Genomic DNA, 17549 nt, shown 5'->3' with positions numbered 1-17549 from the left:
ACTCTACTGAGGCTAAACTCAATTGCTGGTGCCTGGGACACCAAGCTGGAAAGGGACACCAAGCTGGTGCAATCCTTCTAAGTCGTGGGAGGGTAGGTGGTCTGGTTTGCCACCTTCAGGGTTAACCTATTGGACCTAGAAATAACTGGTATGCTTCTTTGCTATCCCTCCATGGATCTCACTATGCCTCAAGCTCTGGTAGAGATAGAATGTTTTGGGGGTCTCAAATGCTTCCGGCTCCTTCTCAATAGTCTCTTTCTACCAAGTTCTCGATCACAACCCAATCCAATTGACCATAGCTATCAAGGCCTGGTTGATCCTCCACTCCTGAAAATCCAGGTTTTTAATTGGCTGGTCCTCTTGAAAAAGTCCTTGTGGGAGACCAGCTAACAAGGAGGGGAATCCAGCTGCCCAATTGATGTAATATGTGCAAAGAGACAGAGGAGTCCATAGATAATCTATTATTATACTGCATCCGTAGATCAAATCTTGGCCTCTATTGTAAAGCGGTTTAGCTGGACTTGAGTGACCGTTAGTTGTTTTTTGTGTACTTCCTCCCCATTCCCTCTCTTGGACCTCTTCATTTGGCGGGCATCCCTGTTGATAACCCTTGGGTCATCTGGTTAAACGGAAATGGCAAATATTCAAAGGCAGCAACCCAATGACAGCTAGGGTAGAGGATCGACTTATATCTTTGGTGATATTTTGGGCTAGAAGTAGGAAGGAACTTAGGGCCTGGTCAGTGGGGGACTTTGTTCTCAACTGGAAAGCCATTATTACATCAAGGCGGATGATCAACTTGACATATCATTGGCTGCCGCCTTAAATTGCGGTAGTTAAACTAAACTTTGGTGGTTGTTTCTTCGGCAACCCTTGCCATCAGCTGAATGAGGGACTTTCTAGAGACAGCCCGTCTCAACTCTTGTAGTCACCCAATAGGGTTTGCCAACTCAATGATTGTTCAGGCCCAGTCCCTTTCAGAAAGGCTGAAACTCTATGACATAACTGGGGTCTCAATCTTGTTGTGGAAGGTGACTCACAAAATGTAATAACATGGGCCTCTAGAATATTCCGATGCTGATGGAGACTTGACCCATCTTTGACCAAAATTTTGATATTCTTGGGGCATTGCACCTTGTCCTCATGCATACTTGGAGAAAAGCTATTACTATTGCCGATGCACTTGCCTAAGAAGGTGCTCAGACACAAACTTGGTTGTGACAGACCTAACACCCCAGTCTCTATCTTTCCTCCTCTTTTTGCCGCTTTCATTGTCACAATTTTCACATTTTTGTAAAAGGAAAGCCTTCCACGTGACCACACCCACATATATAGTATATGTGACCCCTGATCTCAGCCGTCATATCTGAGTAGATGGCTGAGATGGTTTGAGTCACAATGTCACAAGCTGGATCTTGAGTGTTAGATCTTGATCCGACAGCTCATAATATTTTATTCTTAATTTTTATTCTATAAACCATTTTGCAGCGAAATTTGGGTCATGCATACATCTGATAGGGGCGCACATGATAAATTAGTAAAAAAATATTTCCTGTGATAAAAATTACCTAAATATGCCTGAAACTTTCAGGGGAATTTTGGTCATTTATTTTCATGAGAAATATTTTTTTCTGCTAGGTGTGTCCCAGGAAGGAGATGGGACATCTCAAATTTCAGCCAAAAAGATTTTGTAGAAAGAAAATAAAATCAAAGAGTGTGGTGTGACATTGTGACATGAATCTTGACCGTCAATTCAGATCGAACGGCGGAGAACTGGGGTCACATAGAACTTATATGTGGTTGGGGTCACACAAAGCTTTCCCTTTTGTAATGCGTGTTTCCACATGTAACATGTAATTCAACCTTTTAATATAGTAAAGCCAATTTTATCACAAAGAAATACAGGAAAGAGGGCCCCTCTTTTTCACTAAATAGATATATATCTCTTATGATTCCATCGTTTTATGCATATTTTGAACTTCAATGAGTTCTTGTAATTATAGATCATGTATTTGCCAACAATCATGTGCTGAACTAAATGGAAATTCTTCAAGCTCTATTTACTAGCAGCAAAGCACAACCATGTTATGTCAAAAAAACCACCAAATTATTACTTAATTATAAACATTGTTCTGCATACATATGAATTATCATATTTATATTTTCATTTACATGCATTTGTCTATATGCACATTCCTGGCCTTATCTTCTATGTTAGGGCTTTTATTGTTTATCTTACCTCTCATATTTTTTTCTTTTTTGCGACATTTGGTTTACAGTAATTTTAAGTTTGTATGTCGTGTTCAAAATATTTTGTTGCCAATTTGCTGCCTTGATTTATCATAGAAAAATAGCTTGGGTGCAGACAAATGCAATAAAATCTTCTCCGAGCTCAACTGTTCCATCAATTTCAACATCCATCCACTCTTTGTTTACTACATGTATGGCCTTCTTATCCCCACCATCCCCCTTTCTCCTTGTTTAAGGCCTATCTACTTAAAACCCCACATGAATGCTGTGTTTCAACCTTCATTGGCAGCCTCAGACCTCCACTCAGTGGTCACATTCAGCTCAAGTTTCCAAAATCCGTATTATAAGTAGCCAAATTATTTTGAAAGCACTGCAATTTATTACCTTCTAAACAATATAAAGAATGGTAATTTTTTTGCTAAGGTAACAGAGAGAACGGTGATTAACTAGCACCGTGGTAACAAATGCATGAGTTTTAGTAGATCTAAACCCCATAGAAACATGAGTAAAACTTCAAAAGCATGAGAATGGGATGATGGAAAACATTTAAAGTTAAGAGTGTGGACATTTCATTTAATCGAAATTGCTCACAAAATGCACTATATGCTGCTTCTAAGATAGAACAACCAGCCAAAGATCCAACCAGTAGACCAATACTGGGGGCTTTACAATATGTATTCTCAGGAATTAAATCATAAGATTTATCATTATTGATAACTGCTGTCTCATCTGTTTTATGAGAATAAAATTGCATAATCTGCTTCCGCGTCCAAGCACTCAGAGTTCCATCTTAAGAAACATATAAATCTCTCAAGAAAAACATAAGCTTTTGAGCCAAAGACCCAGGAACATCAGCACTCTTACTGAAGCCATTCCCTCAACTGGATGATGCATGCATTTCTATTTGCGTTTCTATTTGTATGCATTTACCTACATGTTTCTGATGGCTCCTAATATTTTCCGGGCCTTCTTCTTCTATCGATCCTTCTTTTATTTAGTTATTGAACCTGTACTTCTCTGGTCCTTTTTTCATTTTCCTAACATTTGGTTTGCTGTAATTTTAAGTTTGTTAGCCATGTGTTCATTATATTCAGTTGCTAATTTGTTGATCTCTTGTGATGTCTGCATGTACACATTTTTGGTTTTAGTTTCTCAGCATACTTCATATGCTGCTTTCTGATCTGGTTCCCACTCTCCAGGCATATACTTTATTGGAATCTCTGGATCCAGGGGCCTTTTCTAAATATGCTCCAAGGAGGCAATCTTTGTTTCTGAATTCAGTTCCAGTTACTCCAAATCATCACCGAGTGATGGAGTCTAAGAACCTCTTTACTGATGGACCCCACATAATGCCTGTGAGATTTATTATTTTGTTTGGATATTGGTTCAGTTCTCGTGTTTGGGTGGTCTTCCTCAGAGTTTGTGGTATTGTCATTGTGTAATGTGCTTGGTGATTTAAATGGTGGCAGGACAACCGCACAATGGCTTTGAAAAAACTAATCAGTGCTTCCAATCAACTGTTATTTATGGGTAACCTGGTTACCACTCGCGGAAATTTGGTTCTCGATTATTTTAAGGAGTCAAAGGCAAGCTGATTGTAACTCTTACTGTTTTTATTGTGAACATTGTTGATTCCTTTGCAAACTTTTTGTTTATAGTTTTTCTTGTGTGTACGCAGTTTGGCGGTAAGAAGCTTTGGAAAGCAGTGGCTAATGGTGGTTCGTCTAGTTCAAAATGGTTTAAAGATACTGTTCTTGGTAAAAGAACAAATTATGCATTTCGAATGACTGTTGTTGGTGATCCAAAAATTAAATTGGGTGAAATTGGGTTCCCACGTGATATTTCAGAAAATTTGATGATCCCACAGCATGTAAATTTGTTTAACTTGAAGATGTTGACCTCTTGTGCATATTCCATTCTCCAACAAAAGACTGTTTTTTATGTAAGACGAAAAGGTGATCTTGTGCCTGTTAAACATCCATATGATCTGGAGGTTGGTGATGTGATATATAGGAATTTAAGAGATGGGGATCTTTTGATGATTAATCGACCTCCATCAGTTCATCAGCACTCCTTGATTGCTTTCACTGTTAGGGTACTTAACATGAAATCTGTCATTTCAATTAATCCCCTCTGTTGCTCTCCTTTCTTTGGTGATTTCGATGGAGACTGTCTTCATGGATTTGTTCCTCAATCCATTGACAATAGAGTAGAACTACAAGAGCTTATGACTTTACATCACCAACTATTGAATGGGCAAGATGGTCTGCCACTGGTTTCACTGAGTCATGATAGTCTCACTGCTGCATATTTGGTCACAAGAAATGACGAGTTCCTTGATCAATTTCAAATGCAGCAGTTACAAATGTTTTGTCCATCTGAGTTACCTATTCCAGCAATTTGTAAATCACCTTTATCGCGTGGTCCTCTTTGGACTGGACATCAATTCTTTAGCATGTTTCTTCCTAAATCTCTTGATTATCAATATGTTTCCAATGGGGTTCTAATTTCTGAGGGTGAATTGCTTACCACTTCTGGAGAATCACGTTGGCTACAAAATTCAAACGAGGGCATTTTCTTTGCCATTGTAAAACATGTTCCTCTTAAAGCTCTCAGCTATCTACATTCTGCACAGGAAGCTCTCTGTGAGTGGATGATGATGAGAGGTTTTACTGTGTCTTTTTTGGATATCTCTCTCGCATCTAATTTGTATTCTCGAGAAAAAATGGTTGATGAGATTAGATGTGCGGTGCAAGAAGCCAAGCGCTTGGCTCGTGTCATGCAATTGACTACAGAATATCTTAAAAAGAGTAATCAGGCTATGGATTATCCTGAAGATTATTATTCGAACAGGATCCCGACTGGTTTTAACGAGCAATCTGGACGTGCATTTAGGGATGTTTACTTTGATATTCTAAGGCTAATCCCTGAATATGGCAGTAAGAACAATTCGTTGTTGGCAATGACATCAGCTGGAAGCAAGGGGTCCATACAAAAACTTGTTGAGCAATCTATGTGCCTTGGCTTACAAATATCAAGGAACTCGTTATCTTTCGGCACACATGAGCTCAATCAGGGCCATGTTTCTTGTACAATAGTTGAGACCTCATTCTTAGATGGACTGAACCCATTCGAGTGTCTAGTGCATGCTTCATCTAGTCGGGGAAATTGTTTCAGTGACAGTGCTGATGTTCCCGGGACTTTGACTCGTAAGCTTATGTTTTTCTTGCGAGATTTATGTCTTGCATATGATGGAACTGTGAGAAGTGCTTATGGGAATCAAGTTATACAGTTCTCTTATGGTAACTCAGATGGAAAAGTGGATGTTAATTGTGATAAACCCCAAGACCTATCTCCTGAGAGTGCATGGTGTGATGCCCCTGTTGGTGGTCTACCTGTTGGGTCTTTGGCTGGTTGTGCTATCTCAGAAGCTGCATATAGTGCATTGGATCACCCTCTTGGACTATCAGGAACATCTCCACTCTTAGATCTAAAGGTTTTTTACTCTCCCAATCTCATGCGATGCAAGTTTTAATCTTTGTTTTTGTTGTTTAGATAAATTGGATCTTGCATTTATGAATGTAGCTGCTGGTTAATCACTATTCTCCATATCATCTTAAAATAATCAATATTCCCTGTATTGTTTATGTGAAATACATTGTGGTGGTTTGTAAATGATTAAATGATTTGTGATTATTTTATAACATTATTTTCGTTTTGATATCAATTTCACAAGTTTTAGTACGATAAAGATCTAATTAATCATTGGAACTATACAAGTTATCATATAAATTATGGTGTGAAATTGATAGTGATTTCATTAGTATCAGAAATAGTCAGATTTAATTTCTTGTTGGCATCATGTCTTAAAGTAACTTGTCAATAAATCATTGGGCTTTGCATGAACAATGGTGAAATCTGTTATCTGCAGTTGAAAACGAGTGGTTGGGAAGGCTACAGAGACAGGTTATAATGGTCTTCAATAGGTAAGTGGTTTGACCAGATGGATAATGGTTCAGTGAAAGGGCCAATGTTTTAGGGGCCACATCAATTCTATTGTAATGTGATTTTATCCAGCATGTTGATGCACTTCATGCCATTATTCTGGATTCCTATGGCAGTCAAAGAGATGTTGGAGAGGCCAGGACTTGTTCTGAATTGGATGCAAGAAGTCCTATCGATTGGGCAGTGCAAGGAGGTACTCAAATCTAGAGGGGCAGGGGGACCTGGGCATATACATTGTTTCAAGTATGTTTAAGGGGCTCTGTTGCGATAATGAAGTTGGTGACTTTTAGTATTGTGGAGTTTGCTTTCTAGGATCTTCAGCAGAAAAAATAGTGCTGGATGTATACATGGTAGTGTAAGGACATTGAAAAGTTTTCAGTTTATGGGGTTGTTTGAGGTTTAGCAGGCATTAGAGAGGATGCATTTGCTCTTCTAGAGGGTATTAGCTGGAGGCTGAGGAGGGAAGCAGATAGGTTTTAGGTGATACGGGGTGTGTGGGTTAAGCGCTTTCTGGGAACTTTCTGGGGCTATTTAATGTTGCATTGGATAAGGAGTGTTTTTCTAATGTATGTTTTAAGATTGACACCCCAGGGAGTGTTTTGGTTTTCCTTTTTTTTTCTTTTTTCTTTTTTCTCTTACTCTTTTTTGGGGCAGGGGGAAGTAGTATGCGGGTTTGTTAAGGGGGTTTTTAGAAGATGTCTTGTAGGTTCAGAAACTCGTTGAGATCTTTTGGTTGTTGGTTTGTAGGTTCATCTGCCATAACCGATGTTCCCTAGGTTTCCTAATGAAAATTCACCTCCTTGACTCTTCCTGCTCCCACTCTCATAGGCATATTGTTCACGTTGTACTAGTGTGCTATGCCTAATCAACTATGGAAGTTAACTATAATTAGAGAAATTTACTCATATGACTCAGTGCTTGGAATCATTGTCTGTGCGCTTCATTTTTTGGCTAATACATGCAATTAATATCAGGCAAAAGTCAGCTTCTTTATACCTTATAGTTTTGATGATTCATTGTTGTCTTTGGCTCGCTTGCATATGGACTTGTCGGCTGCAACAATGGTGATGCTGTAATGCTAAGAACCTTTCATATTTCTCTAGATGATCTTGAGATGCTTTGTGTGCCCATCCATGTGGGCAATGGTTAAAAAGAGAGACTTGCCAGTATGTCTTGTGGCCAGTCCCTGAAGGACCTGAAAATTCCCAGTAAATATAGAAAACTAATGTAATAGTTCTGAAAAGTGGAAAAATTGGGGGGGGGGGGGGGGGGTGAGGGCGAAGAGGAAAAAATTGAGCTCAGTTAGATTTTATCAGAAGTGCTAGATCTAGCAAGCTTAGAACACCTTTAGGGGAAAACTAGATTTTCTTGGAAAAATCATAAATATCTAATGTTGTGATACTTTTCAGTTTATATTTAATTTTTTTCGCAAAAATGGCTGAATATGCACAAAGAATAGATGATCTACAAAGTCAGCCTTATATCTCTCAAAATCCAAAGGTATCTTGTCGAAAGAAGTATTCCAAACCAAAAAAATAAAAAAATACATACCTGATATCTGAGAGGCCCTCGCCCTTCTCGAAAGTCTGCGTGTTTTTGCAGTAAGATGGACCTCAATGTTATCCGATGGGCCTCTGCTGCTGCCACCTATCCCTGGGCCTTGGCCCTGATCTTTGAAGAAATTGCCCATCTTTGTTTAGGGATATCGATCTCATGGAGTCACATGTTGTGCGAGAGTAACTCTCAAGTGGACACCTTAGCCAAAGAAGATGCTGATTATGCCCCTTCAGCGGCAGAACAGTAGTGCATATTACTGGAATTGCTGGCCCTTCCTTAAGAGTCTTAGTTCTTTCAGAGTTTTCCCTGGGTTCCCTTCGAGGTTACTTTTTTTAGTTATTTTTGCTCTTTGCCTTGCTTTAGGGGGGCTGGTCCTTGTATCTCTATATTTACATTAATAAAACATTAACAGTTTAAAAAAAAAGATACTTGGGATCACAAAAGGTGCTTGATCTTGAAACTTCTTTCTTTAATTGCACATAAGCCTAAAATACTCCTCAAATTCTCATCCTAAACTTTTGAGATGATCAGATTCAGGACTCGCGAAATTTGGGAATACAATCTTGTTTTCCGGAATGAAATCCTAACCCAAAAATTCTTTTTCTTTCTAGAATGAAATCCTAACCCAAAAATCTCAAAATCTATAGAAGTTTTTTATTGCTTAAGGCTTCCTAAACCACTGTAACAGGAAATAGGTGAAAGTAGACCAAAAGATCCACCTGCACCCCAAGTTAACAGTTTCAGGAAGAAAAAAAATCCACCCATAACAAGAAAGACAATGCCTAAAATAGGAACTTTATCTTTCGGGTTCAGGACAACATGTTTTACTAAAAAAAAATGGTGCAGAGGGGCAGGGTGCTTCTTAGAGACTCTTGTCTGAGTCTTTACAATGGAACTGCTGAGTCTCCTAAAGACTCACCCGATTCTTTCAGAAAGTTTATTATTTTTCCTCTTTTCTGAGTTTTACACAAGTAATAATTGGATATGCCCAATCCTACTGGACTTGTGCAAGTCTTGGTTGAGTCGGCGAGCTTGAAAACATTGCGGGCTTTGATTTTTTGGGGTTAACAATGTCATGGTTTTTACTGTATTCATTTCCAATAATTTCATGTTTATGACTAATTACTTATGTGAGTTTTACTATTCTTCCCAAACTTACTAGGTTTTATTTGTTAATTTCTTTTGCAAATCTGCCTCCTTGCTAGTCGCTTACCATCCTAAGGAATGGGCAAATAATTGTGTGCTTTGAAAGCCCATTGAAAGTAGCTTGCCGTCTCCCAAGCCCCTCGGATACTGTTCTGAATTTTTCTGTTATGTTGCACTGCAGCATTGTTCCGTAATGGAACTGTAAAAGCTGGGTATGGTGGATATGAATTGAGAGAGAGAGAGAGAGAGAGAGAGAGAGAGAGAGAGCATGGAACTCTTAGATGTTTGGGATTTCTTGACATTTTCCAACAAAGCACGAAGATTTTGTGTTCACATATGTTCTTGCTTGTTGCATTGTTTTGTAATTTCAATTGAACAGGCAGCAGTGGAATCTGTTGGTAGTCGAAAAGCATCAGAACAGACTGCATCGTTGTATCTTTCAAAGACTCTTAATAGATGGACTCATGGTTCCATCTATGGAGCGCTTGAAGTAAAGAACCACCTTGAACGTGTGACCCTGTCTGAAATTGCAGTGGACTTCATGATTTTGTAAGTTGTCTTACTTGTCCATGTATTTGTTGAACAATGATGATGGATATGGCTAGTTATATATATATATATATATATATATATATATATATATATATATATATATATATATGGGAAATGATATCATGTCACCATGCCATTATAATATAATGGAATCACACATCTAGAAAACCATGTTTGTGGTATTTTTATTACTCAAAATTTTGCACATACACTCTCTTCATCTCAATAATCAATCTCAAAAAAAGAAATAATCAATCTCAATTTGTACCTCATATAGGGTCAAAATGAGTCCCCTCCAACAATGAATCTAAGATTGTTCATTTGATGAATTTCAAAATCTAGGCCTTTATGAATTCAAAACCTTTTTTTTTTTAACTTTGTTAATCTAATTATAATAAATTTATCTAAAAAATTTGCAAAGAAAAATGATCTTTCTAAGCCCTATATTTAAGCATCTCACCAAATTGGACGGCCTATGTTAATTTGGCTTAAAAAACACTTTTTCAATTTTTTCTTTTGGTGATTGTTCATTAGAATGGAAAGAATATATATTTTAAAATTTAGGTCAAAGAAATGGAAAATATAGGTCAAACAATGGCCCTAACATGGACTTTGAAGATTGTTTCACTCTTATATATATATATATATATATATATATATATATATATATATATATATATATATATATATATATATATATATATATATATATATATATATATATATATATCATCATCATCATTATCATCATCGTCAAAGCCTTTTTCCCAACTAACTAGAGTCGGTTACACTAATTCTGGTATGCCATTCAACTCTATTAAGGGCCATACCTTCAGTGAGGCTATAAGTCTCATTTCTCACTACTTCAAACAATGTCCTTTTGTGCCTACCCCTTACGCTCTTTGAGCCTTCCACTTGAACTAACTCCCACTTCTTAACAGGTGTTGTACTAGGTTTGTACCTCACATGGCCAGCCCATCTAAGTCTCTCTTTCTCTCTCTCTCTCTCTCTCTCTCTCTCTATATATATATATATATATATATATATATATATATATATATATATATATATGGCTCTATAGTAATATAATGAAATAATATTTAAAAACCATGTCAGAGCCAGTTGTTTGACACAATTTTTAACATACACTATTTTCCTTCTAAATTCTAATGAAGAACAACAAAAAAGCAAAATTTGAAAACACAAACTAGAAAGTATTTTTTTTAGCCTAATTAATATGAGCTGCCCATTTTAGTGAGATGTTTAGATCTGAGCCATTGAAGGATCTCTATCCTTTCCAACATATTTAGGTAGCTTTATCATCATTAAATTAGCGATGTTAAAAGAGAAGAGAATCGATTTTGAATTCACAAAGGCCTAGATATTGAAATTCACCAAATGGATGGTCTAGATTCATTGTTGGAGGGGACTCATTTTGGTTATATTTAAGGTGTAAATTAAAGTTTAAGCTTCTTGGGATGGATTATTAGGATGAAAAGAGTGCGTATGCAAAATTTAGGGCCATACAAATACCACAAACATGGTTTCCTAGAAGTGTGGTTTTATTATATTACAATGACATGGTGACATGATATCATTCCTCATATATATATATATGGAAAAGTCTTCCCAACGCCTATAGGAATGAGCAGTGATTTCGCTTACCCTCATCACCGTCCAAAGTTCATCGTATGGTCATGATTGTCCGGTAGTGTTTCATTGTTTTCTACAAATCGGAATGATCTGATATTTAGAGCGTGTGTACATCTTAGTGAGGCGCACCTAATAAAACAAATAATTCGTGAAAAAAATTGACCAAAATACCCCTGAAACTTTTTGGGGGTATTTTGATCAATTTATTTCATGTAAAATATTTTTTGATATTCCTCGTAGATTCACCTATTTTTTATGATAACACGCTCCAAATTTCAGATCATTCCCATTTGTAGAAAAAAATGAAACACTACCAGACAATTGTGACCGTGCGATGAACTTTAGACGGTGATGAGGGTAGGTGAAATCACTATTCATTTTCGCCTATAGGCGTTTTGTAGTATCTTCCTATATATATATATATATATATATATATATATATATATATATATATATATATATATATATATATATATATATATATATATATATGAAAAATGTTGAGATTAGCCCACTAGCTCATATGAGCCCAACGGCCCAGATTGAATCTGGGCTGAACTGACGATCACAACCTCATTTCGTGTTTGAATTTTAAATTTTTTTTCTACGAATCCAAATAACTTGAAATTTTAAGCGTCCATTCTTCTCATCAAGGCGCACCTAATAAAAATATTTTAAAAATAGTTAGCAAAAAATAAATTGATCAAAATACCCCCGAAACGTTTCAGGGGTATTTTGGTCAATTTAGCTGTTGCTAATAACTTTTAAAATATTTTTATTAGGTGCGCCTTGATGAGAAGAATGGACGCCTAAAATTTTAAGTTATTTGGATTTGTAGAAAAAAAATTAAAATTAAAATACAAAATGAAGTCGTGACTGTCAGATCGGATCAGATTCAATCTGGGTCATTGGGCTCATATGAACGCATATGTTCATATGAGTTAGTGGGCTAATCCTAGTATTTTCATATATATATATATATATATATATATATATATATGGTTTGTCTAGAGTTAACAACCTTTCAAAATACAAAGATTAGTATTAAAATAGGTTGTGATGGTTGTATTTATCAAAATTACTTAAAAATTATTTTAAGGGATCGTCTACAAAGAGACCATTTATCTTTTGTACATGTACGTCACAATCATTTGCACTCATTAAATATCAAATTGGATGGCTTGGGGTCAGTTACAAAGTCCAAGACTTTTTTTTTTGGAGCTTTGTGTCTATTCAATAACACTCTTATAACTACCCATTTTGAAATTTAAGGGATAAGAATGATTGTGACCTCCTTGTACAAAAGATAAATGGTCTCTTTGTATATAATCTATTATTTTAATAGGTATTTAATCATTAAGTATGGGTAAATTTACAATTTTTGCAAAAGTACAATAGTGTATTGGACATTAATGACTTGGAACTTTATTTGTAGAATACCCTTGTCCGTTAGTAAAAATTTCAATTTTACCTTATGAAGATGACAAAAGTAGCTTTTGTCTTTTAGTGATATCTTCACAAATACCTTTACTTGATGAGCAAGATACCAATAAAAGTAACTCTTTTAAAAAAGACACCACATAGTTAGTAAACCCACACAACTCATTCTAAAATTAACCTTTGTATTTTGAAGAGTTGTGACCTAATACCTTTACTTGATGAGCAAGATACCAATAAAAGTACTCTTTTAAAAAAGAAACCACATAGTTAGTAAACGCACACAACTCATTCTAAAATTAACCTTTGCAGTTTGAAGAGTTGTGACCTTTAATAGGAGCAGAGCATATATATAAAACCTCTGATAGGAGCAAAGCATATGATTAGGATCACAAAGGACTTAGTATGAAATAATAGAAGTCTTTGTGCTAACGGGCTTTCACAAAACACGTGATATCTCCATATAACAGGGACCCCTGTGATTGAAGTATAAAGATGGAATTCTTAGGTTTTCATTATTCAGAAATCCCCATCCCTCCTTTGACAGGAGCTAAATACGAAGATGGAAATCCCATAGAAAGTCCTTATCCTCATCATCCTATTTTATAAAATGAATACTCCATTGCAAAATGCTGACTAGTTTAAGGTCCTGTGCTATATATAAAACTCTGATATAGGGATGCATGTAGTTGACCATCATCTAATACGAATAATAATTTTAACTAGAAGGAAAAATGTGAACTAAATAAGTGGATTTATGGGTTAAAGATTCTAGCTGACAATTTAAATATTTTTCTATAACTTTTTTCTAAATAAGAAACATCAAAAGAACAGTGCATGTGCTCTGTAGAAAGAAATCAAGTAGTTCAGCTGTGTCTGAGAGGGAAAGAACTTGGAATGCTTGCATGACTATATCACAGCTATTGGAGTTGCATGACCAAATCTGGAAGGTCATAACATGGACCAGATTTACAGGACAGTTGCTATTTTCTGTTCATGTTGTTTCAGAACCCATGTATTCTGCTTATAGTTCAGAGTGTTTCTTGTACATGGCTTACATTACTCTGATAGAAAAATAGAAAGATAATTCTCCTTTTTATTTTTGTGCTGTCCAGATACAAATGCCTGGCTTCAAACTCTGAGGATAATTACAACATGGGATCAAATATCAGTCCTTGGGTTTGTCAGATTCATGTCTGCAAGGTAAAATGCTATAGATAATATCACTTTTTTTTTTTTTTTTAGATGCTCTCACTAGTTTAACCTTTTATTTTGGTTTTTTGCTTTACTTTTTTTTAGGAAAAAATGAGGGCTAGAGGATTGTCGATAGGGCTACTTGTAGATGCTCTTGTTCGTAATTATGACTCCTGCACTAGAGGGGTTAGACATTTTGTCCTTCCCAAGTTGCACATATTTCATGGGTAGGTCCTCTCATAAGATTAGTGCGGAAATCATGGGTTCATGTGCATCTATGCACACACTAAGCTTTCATTTCTTTTTTATAATTGTATGATATATTTGATGTTGTGTATTGCTTTCCATGTTATTTTGCAAATGAACAGTCATTTCTTTGCATGTGTTTCTCCATATGCAAGCGGGTGGATCTACTTGATTTGTCTTTGTCTCTACTATTTTATTTCATTGTTATTTCTCTCTTTTTCTAATTCCAAATGATTATTGGAAAGTGCAAATGATTATTGGGAAGTGATTGATGTTACTTATGTTTATTGTATTTGGTTTCACTTTTAACGTGCAAGTTTGGCTGTATTCTTGGAATTTTTGATAGAATGTGATGGTTGTTTATTACACATGACTAACTATGATTTCATTTTCTCAGGTATGGTGTTTTCTCCTTTGATGGGGATGATAACCCTGGAACAATTTCTATTGGGGTGGCAATGGAAGTTCTTGCAGATTTTCCAAACCCACTGAATATAATGCGAGACTTGATTATTCCGCTCCTTCTACGGACTGTTATTAAAGGTTATTCATTTTAGTAGTAGCGATTGGTTTTGCTTATTGTAGACAATTAGTTTTGGCATCTCATTTGTATTCCTTTGTGTCTGTTGTGGGAGTCTCACGATTTATTGCTCATGTGAAAGTAACTTTATGTCCCTGAAGTGTACTCTATTTGCATGTTGCATATTCCTATCTTTTCACTTGTTTGGGTATTGTCGGCTTTCACTGATGTAGAATCTTTGTGAATCTATTATTAGTATACACTAAGTGAAATTCCTATTTGGTTTATGTGCTTATAATCTACAGGGTTCGAGGAGATAAAAAAAGTGATGATTTTCTGGAAAGATCACCCTAGGACATCGAGTTTGAAAAGAGGTCATTCTGGTGAACTCTTTTTGAAGGTTGCCATGTCAGAGAAATGTAAGCCAGGGAGACTCTGGAGTATTCTGCAAAAAAGATGCGATGCTATAGCTAAGCTGATTGACTGGCAACGTAGTCACCCTGATAGCTTGCAGAATATCTGTAATGCTTTTGGGATTGATTCTGCATGGAAGTACTATTTTGAGGTAAGGTGGTTGTTTCTTTTGTTCTTGGTAGTGATACTGCGATGTTGTCGTTAAAAATGTGTACGTTTATATTTACTGAAATTACAACACATGTAATGAAATATAATACACCTAGTCATAAAAAATATATATTTATATTCTGATGTCTTGTATTCTTAATAATTTAGGTATTATTCAATGCGATTCTTCAAGTGACTGGTCATGTCATAACTTTGATGTTCTTTCTCCCTCGTAGAATGTGCACTCTGTTCTGTCTGGTATGGGGAAGAAGGTGCACAGAGAGCATCTACTTATTGCCGCTAATTGTCTATCAGTAACTGGAGAGTTCCATGGTTTAACTTTGAAAGGCATAAAAAAGCATCGGAGTCAAATGTCAATTACAACACCATTTATGCAAGCCTGTTTTGCTGTTAGTCTCTCTCTAAATTATTTGAATGGACTTTCTTAATTCTCTTTCTACAATATTTGGGTTTCTTTCCTTAAATACTCGTTTCTTGGTTCTCTGTTTTATTTCATGTGGAATTTGTTGCAGAGCCCAAGTGAATCTTTCCTCCAAGCTGCAAAAACTGGTGCAGAAGATAGACTTCATGGACCTCTAGATGCTTTGGCCTGGGGAAAGAAAGCTTGCATTGGGACACATGGGAGTTTTGACATACTATTTAATGATAATGTGAGTGTCTTTTCTCTTATATTACAATGTTTATTTAGTTAGTGTGATATTAGAAATAAATTTTCTCATTGTCTTTTGATTTGTTATGGGGTTCCTTCTGAATTGGTGTATATTCATATACCACTTGCAATTCTTCCCTCTTAGATGAGAACAGTGTGCATCTGATCCTCTTATTATCATCATCATAATCATCATCATTAAAACCATTTAATCTGGTGCTCTCATTATCATCGTCATCAATTCAAAAACAAAGAAGAAAAGTGTGCATCTGGTGCTCTCCAAGTTTCTTCACATTTTGGCATTCTGAAACATCTGTTTTTCTTGAGTGATCTAATCAATGAGAGAATGTTTCCTACATGTGAACTACGTGGCTCTTTTCTCTGGGCATGCCAAAGGGTAAAACTTGGCCTGTTCAATTTTGGCTTTTTTGCATATCAGGAGCATGTGAACTTGTATTAAGTTGCAAGTTTCCCTTGATGCCTTCTGTTGGTGGTTGTCAACTATACTTGACCATTTAAGGTGGGTAATATGTGTGTCCTTGGAATCACACACTTTGGTTGAAGCTCTCTTGATTGAGTTGTGTGCTTGCTTCCTTAACATTTGGTTTGATTACCAGTAGTTTTGTTGGTCTGCTTGATGTTGTTGTAAGCTTATGACTTCGTGGTTTTCATTTTCACTTTTCCATAAATTGCTAGGTTCCCTTCTCCAACCTATATTACAGAAGGTGCTCTAGTCATTAGTATGGGAGTGAAGTTCTCATCCGAAACCCAGTTCCTAGGAGGGAAGTTCCTTCTCATTGAGTAACAAGTGCCACATAAATTTCCAAGCATCGACACCTTAAACCAATCAAATATGAAACCCAGATCCTAGGAGGAGTTGCTATTCATAATTCAAGGACTTATAAATTTGAGAAGAAAGAATGTACTTACCTATTGCTCTTCTAATTGATATCCAATTCAGGCGCAAATGTGCACCCAAATGCTTGATACAACTAGAAGCCCTATGCTATCCAGTAATATTTTTACTATAGGTGATTGATAACAAATGAAATGCTTACGAATAAACAATATCAAATCAACATGCAGTTTTGTACAACATGAGTAGAGCACCAAAATCCTTACACACAAACCTTAAGACCACACAAACTATAGAGCTAAAAAATTAAAATATTTAACAATCGATACACAATGTTGCGTGAGCTTTCAAACTCCAAACCAATATATGTGGAAAAGTAGTTCTCGCCTTTTACAGCTTGGGGGACACATTTTAGGGTCGGACTACTATTTGAGTTTGCTGCTGATTTTGGCCCCATGAAGAGTAACATATAACCTACTATGAGGGAGCCAGTGCCTTTCGATTCCTAGCATGCACCCATCTAGTCAAAGTACCAAAGTGGTTGCGGGAAGCAACAAGCAAAGCAAGTGGTAGCAGCCCTCTAAGGAGCGATTTTCTGTCTATCCTATGCACAGCAAGCCAGTGGTAGCAACTTCCAATTGTTTAGGGTGTTTTATTTGCAACACAACATAAAAGCACAAGTTTGAGAAGCGTGTGATGCGATGACCTACTATGACTGTATGTCAATTGCATAAAAAGTTAATCAAGATTATTGGCACATGGGCACTAGTCTTCATGAACAATTTATTTTCTGTTAGTGATTTTGGGTAACTAGAAGGTAGCAACTACAGTATGAGGCTTTATATACTTTATATGTCTGATGGCTGTATCTTTGCAAGCAGTTATTGTAACATTTTCAC

At 36.3% G+C, this 17549-nt stretch overlaps 1 protein-coding gene across 8 annotated transcripts in view; it reads left to right on the top strand.

Moving 5' to 3' along the window:
• The window catches only part of NRPD1A (nuclear RNA polymerase D1A), a 65721-nt gene that overhangs the window by 40269 nt on the left and 7903 nt on the right, over window positions 1-17549 (top strand). For 4 of the 8 annotated variants that reach the window (XM_088846031.1, XM_088846033.1, XM_088846032.1 and 1 more), the window contains 10 exons: window positions 3450-3605; window positions 3720-3836; window positions 3929-5746; window positions 9338-9507; window positions 13716-13803; window positions 13900-14021; window positions 14438-14583; window positions 14866-15125; window positions 15361-15534; window positions 15658-15795. In XM_088846031.1, the coding sequence (XP_088702157.1) occupies window positions 3450-3605; window positions 3720-3836; window positions 3929-5746; window positions 9338-9507; window positions 13716-13803; window positions 13900-14021; window positions 14438-14583; window positions 14866-15125; window positions 15361-15534; window positions 15658-15795 (3189 nt within the window). Of the gene's footprint in view, window positions 1-3449; window positions 3606-3719; window positions 3837-3928; window positions 5747-6181; window positions 6237-6371; window positions 6548-9337; window positions 9508-13715; window positions 13804-13899; window positions 14022-14437; window positions 14584-14865; window positions 15126-15292; window positions 15535-15657; window positions 15796-17549 lie in introns of those variants that run through there. The other 4 variants (XR_016040213.1, XR_016040214.1, XR_016040215.1 and 1 more) reach the window with 4 other exon arrangements.

Source organism: Amborella trichopoda, chromosome 9, assembly GCF_054954075.1.
Source record: "Amborella trichopoda isolate Santa Cruz 75 chromosome 9, AtrichopodaSantaCruz75HAP2 v2.0, whole genome shotgun sequence".
Classification (NCBI taxonomy): Eukaryota; Viridiplantae; Streptophyta; class Magnoliopsida; order Amborellales; family Amborellaceae; genus Amborella; species Amborella trichopoda.
Note: the sequence above shows the minus strand (reverse complement) of the source record. Positions and strands in the feature narration are given on the sequence as shown.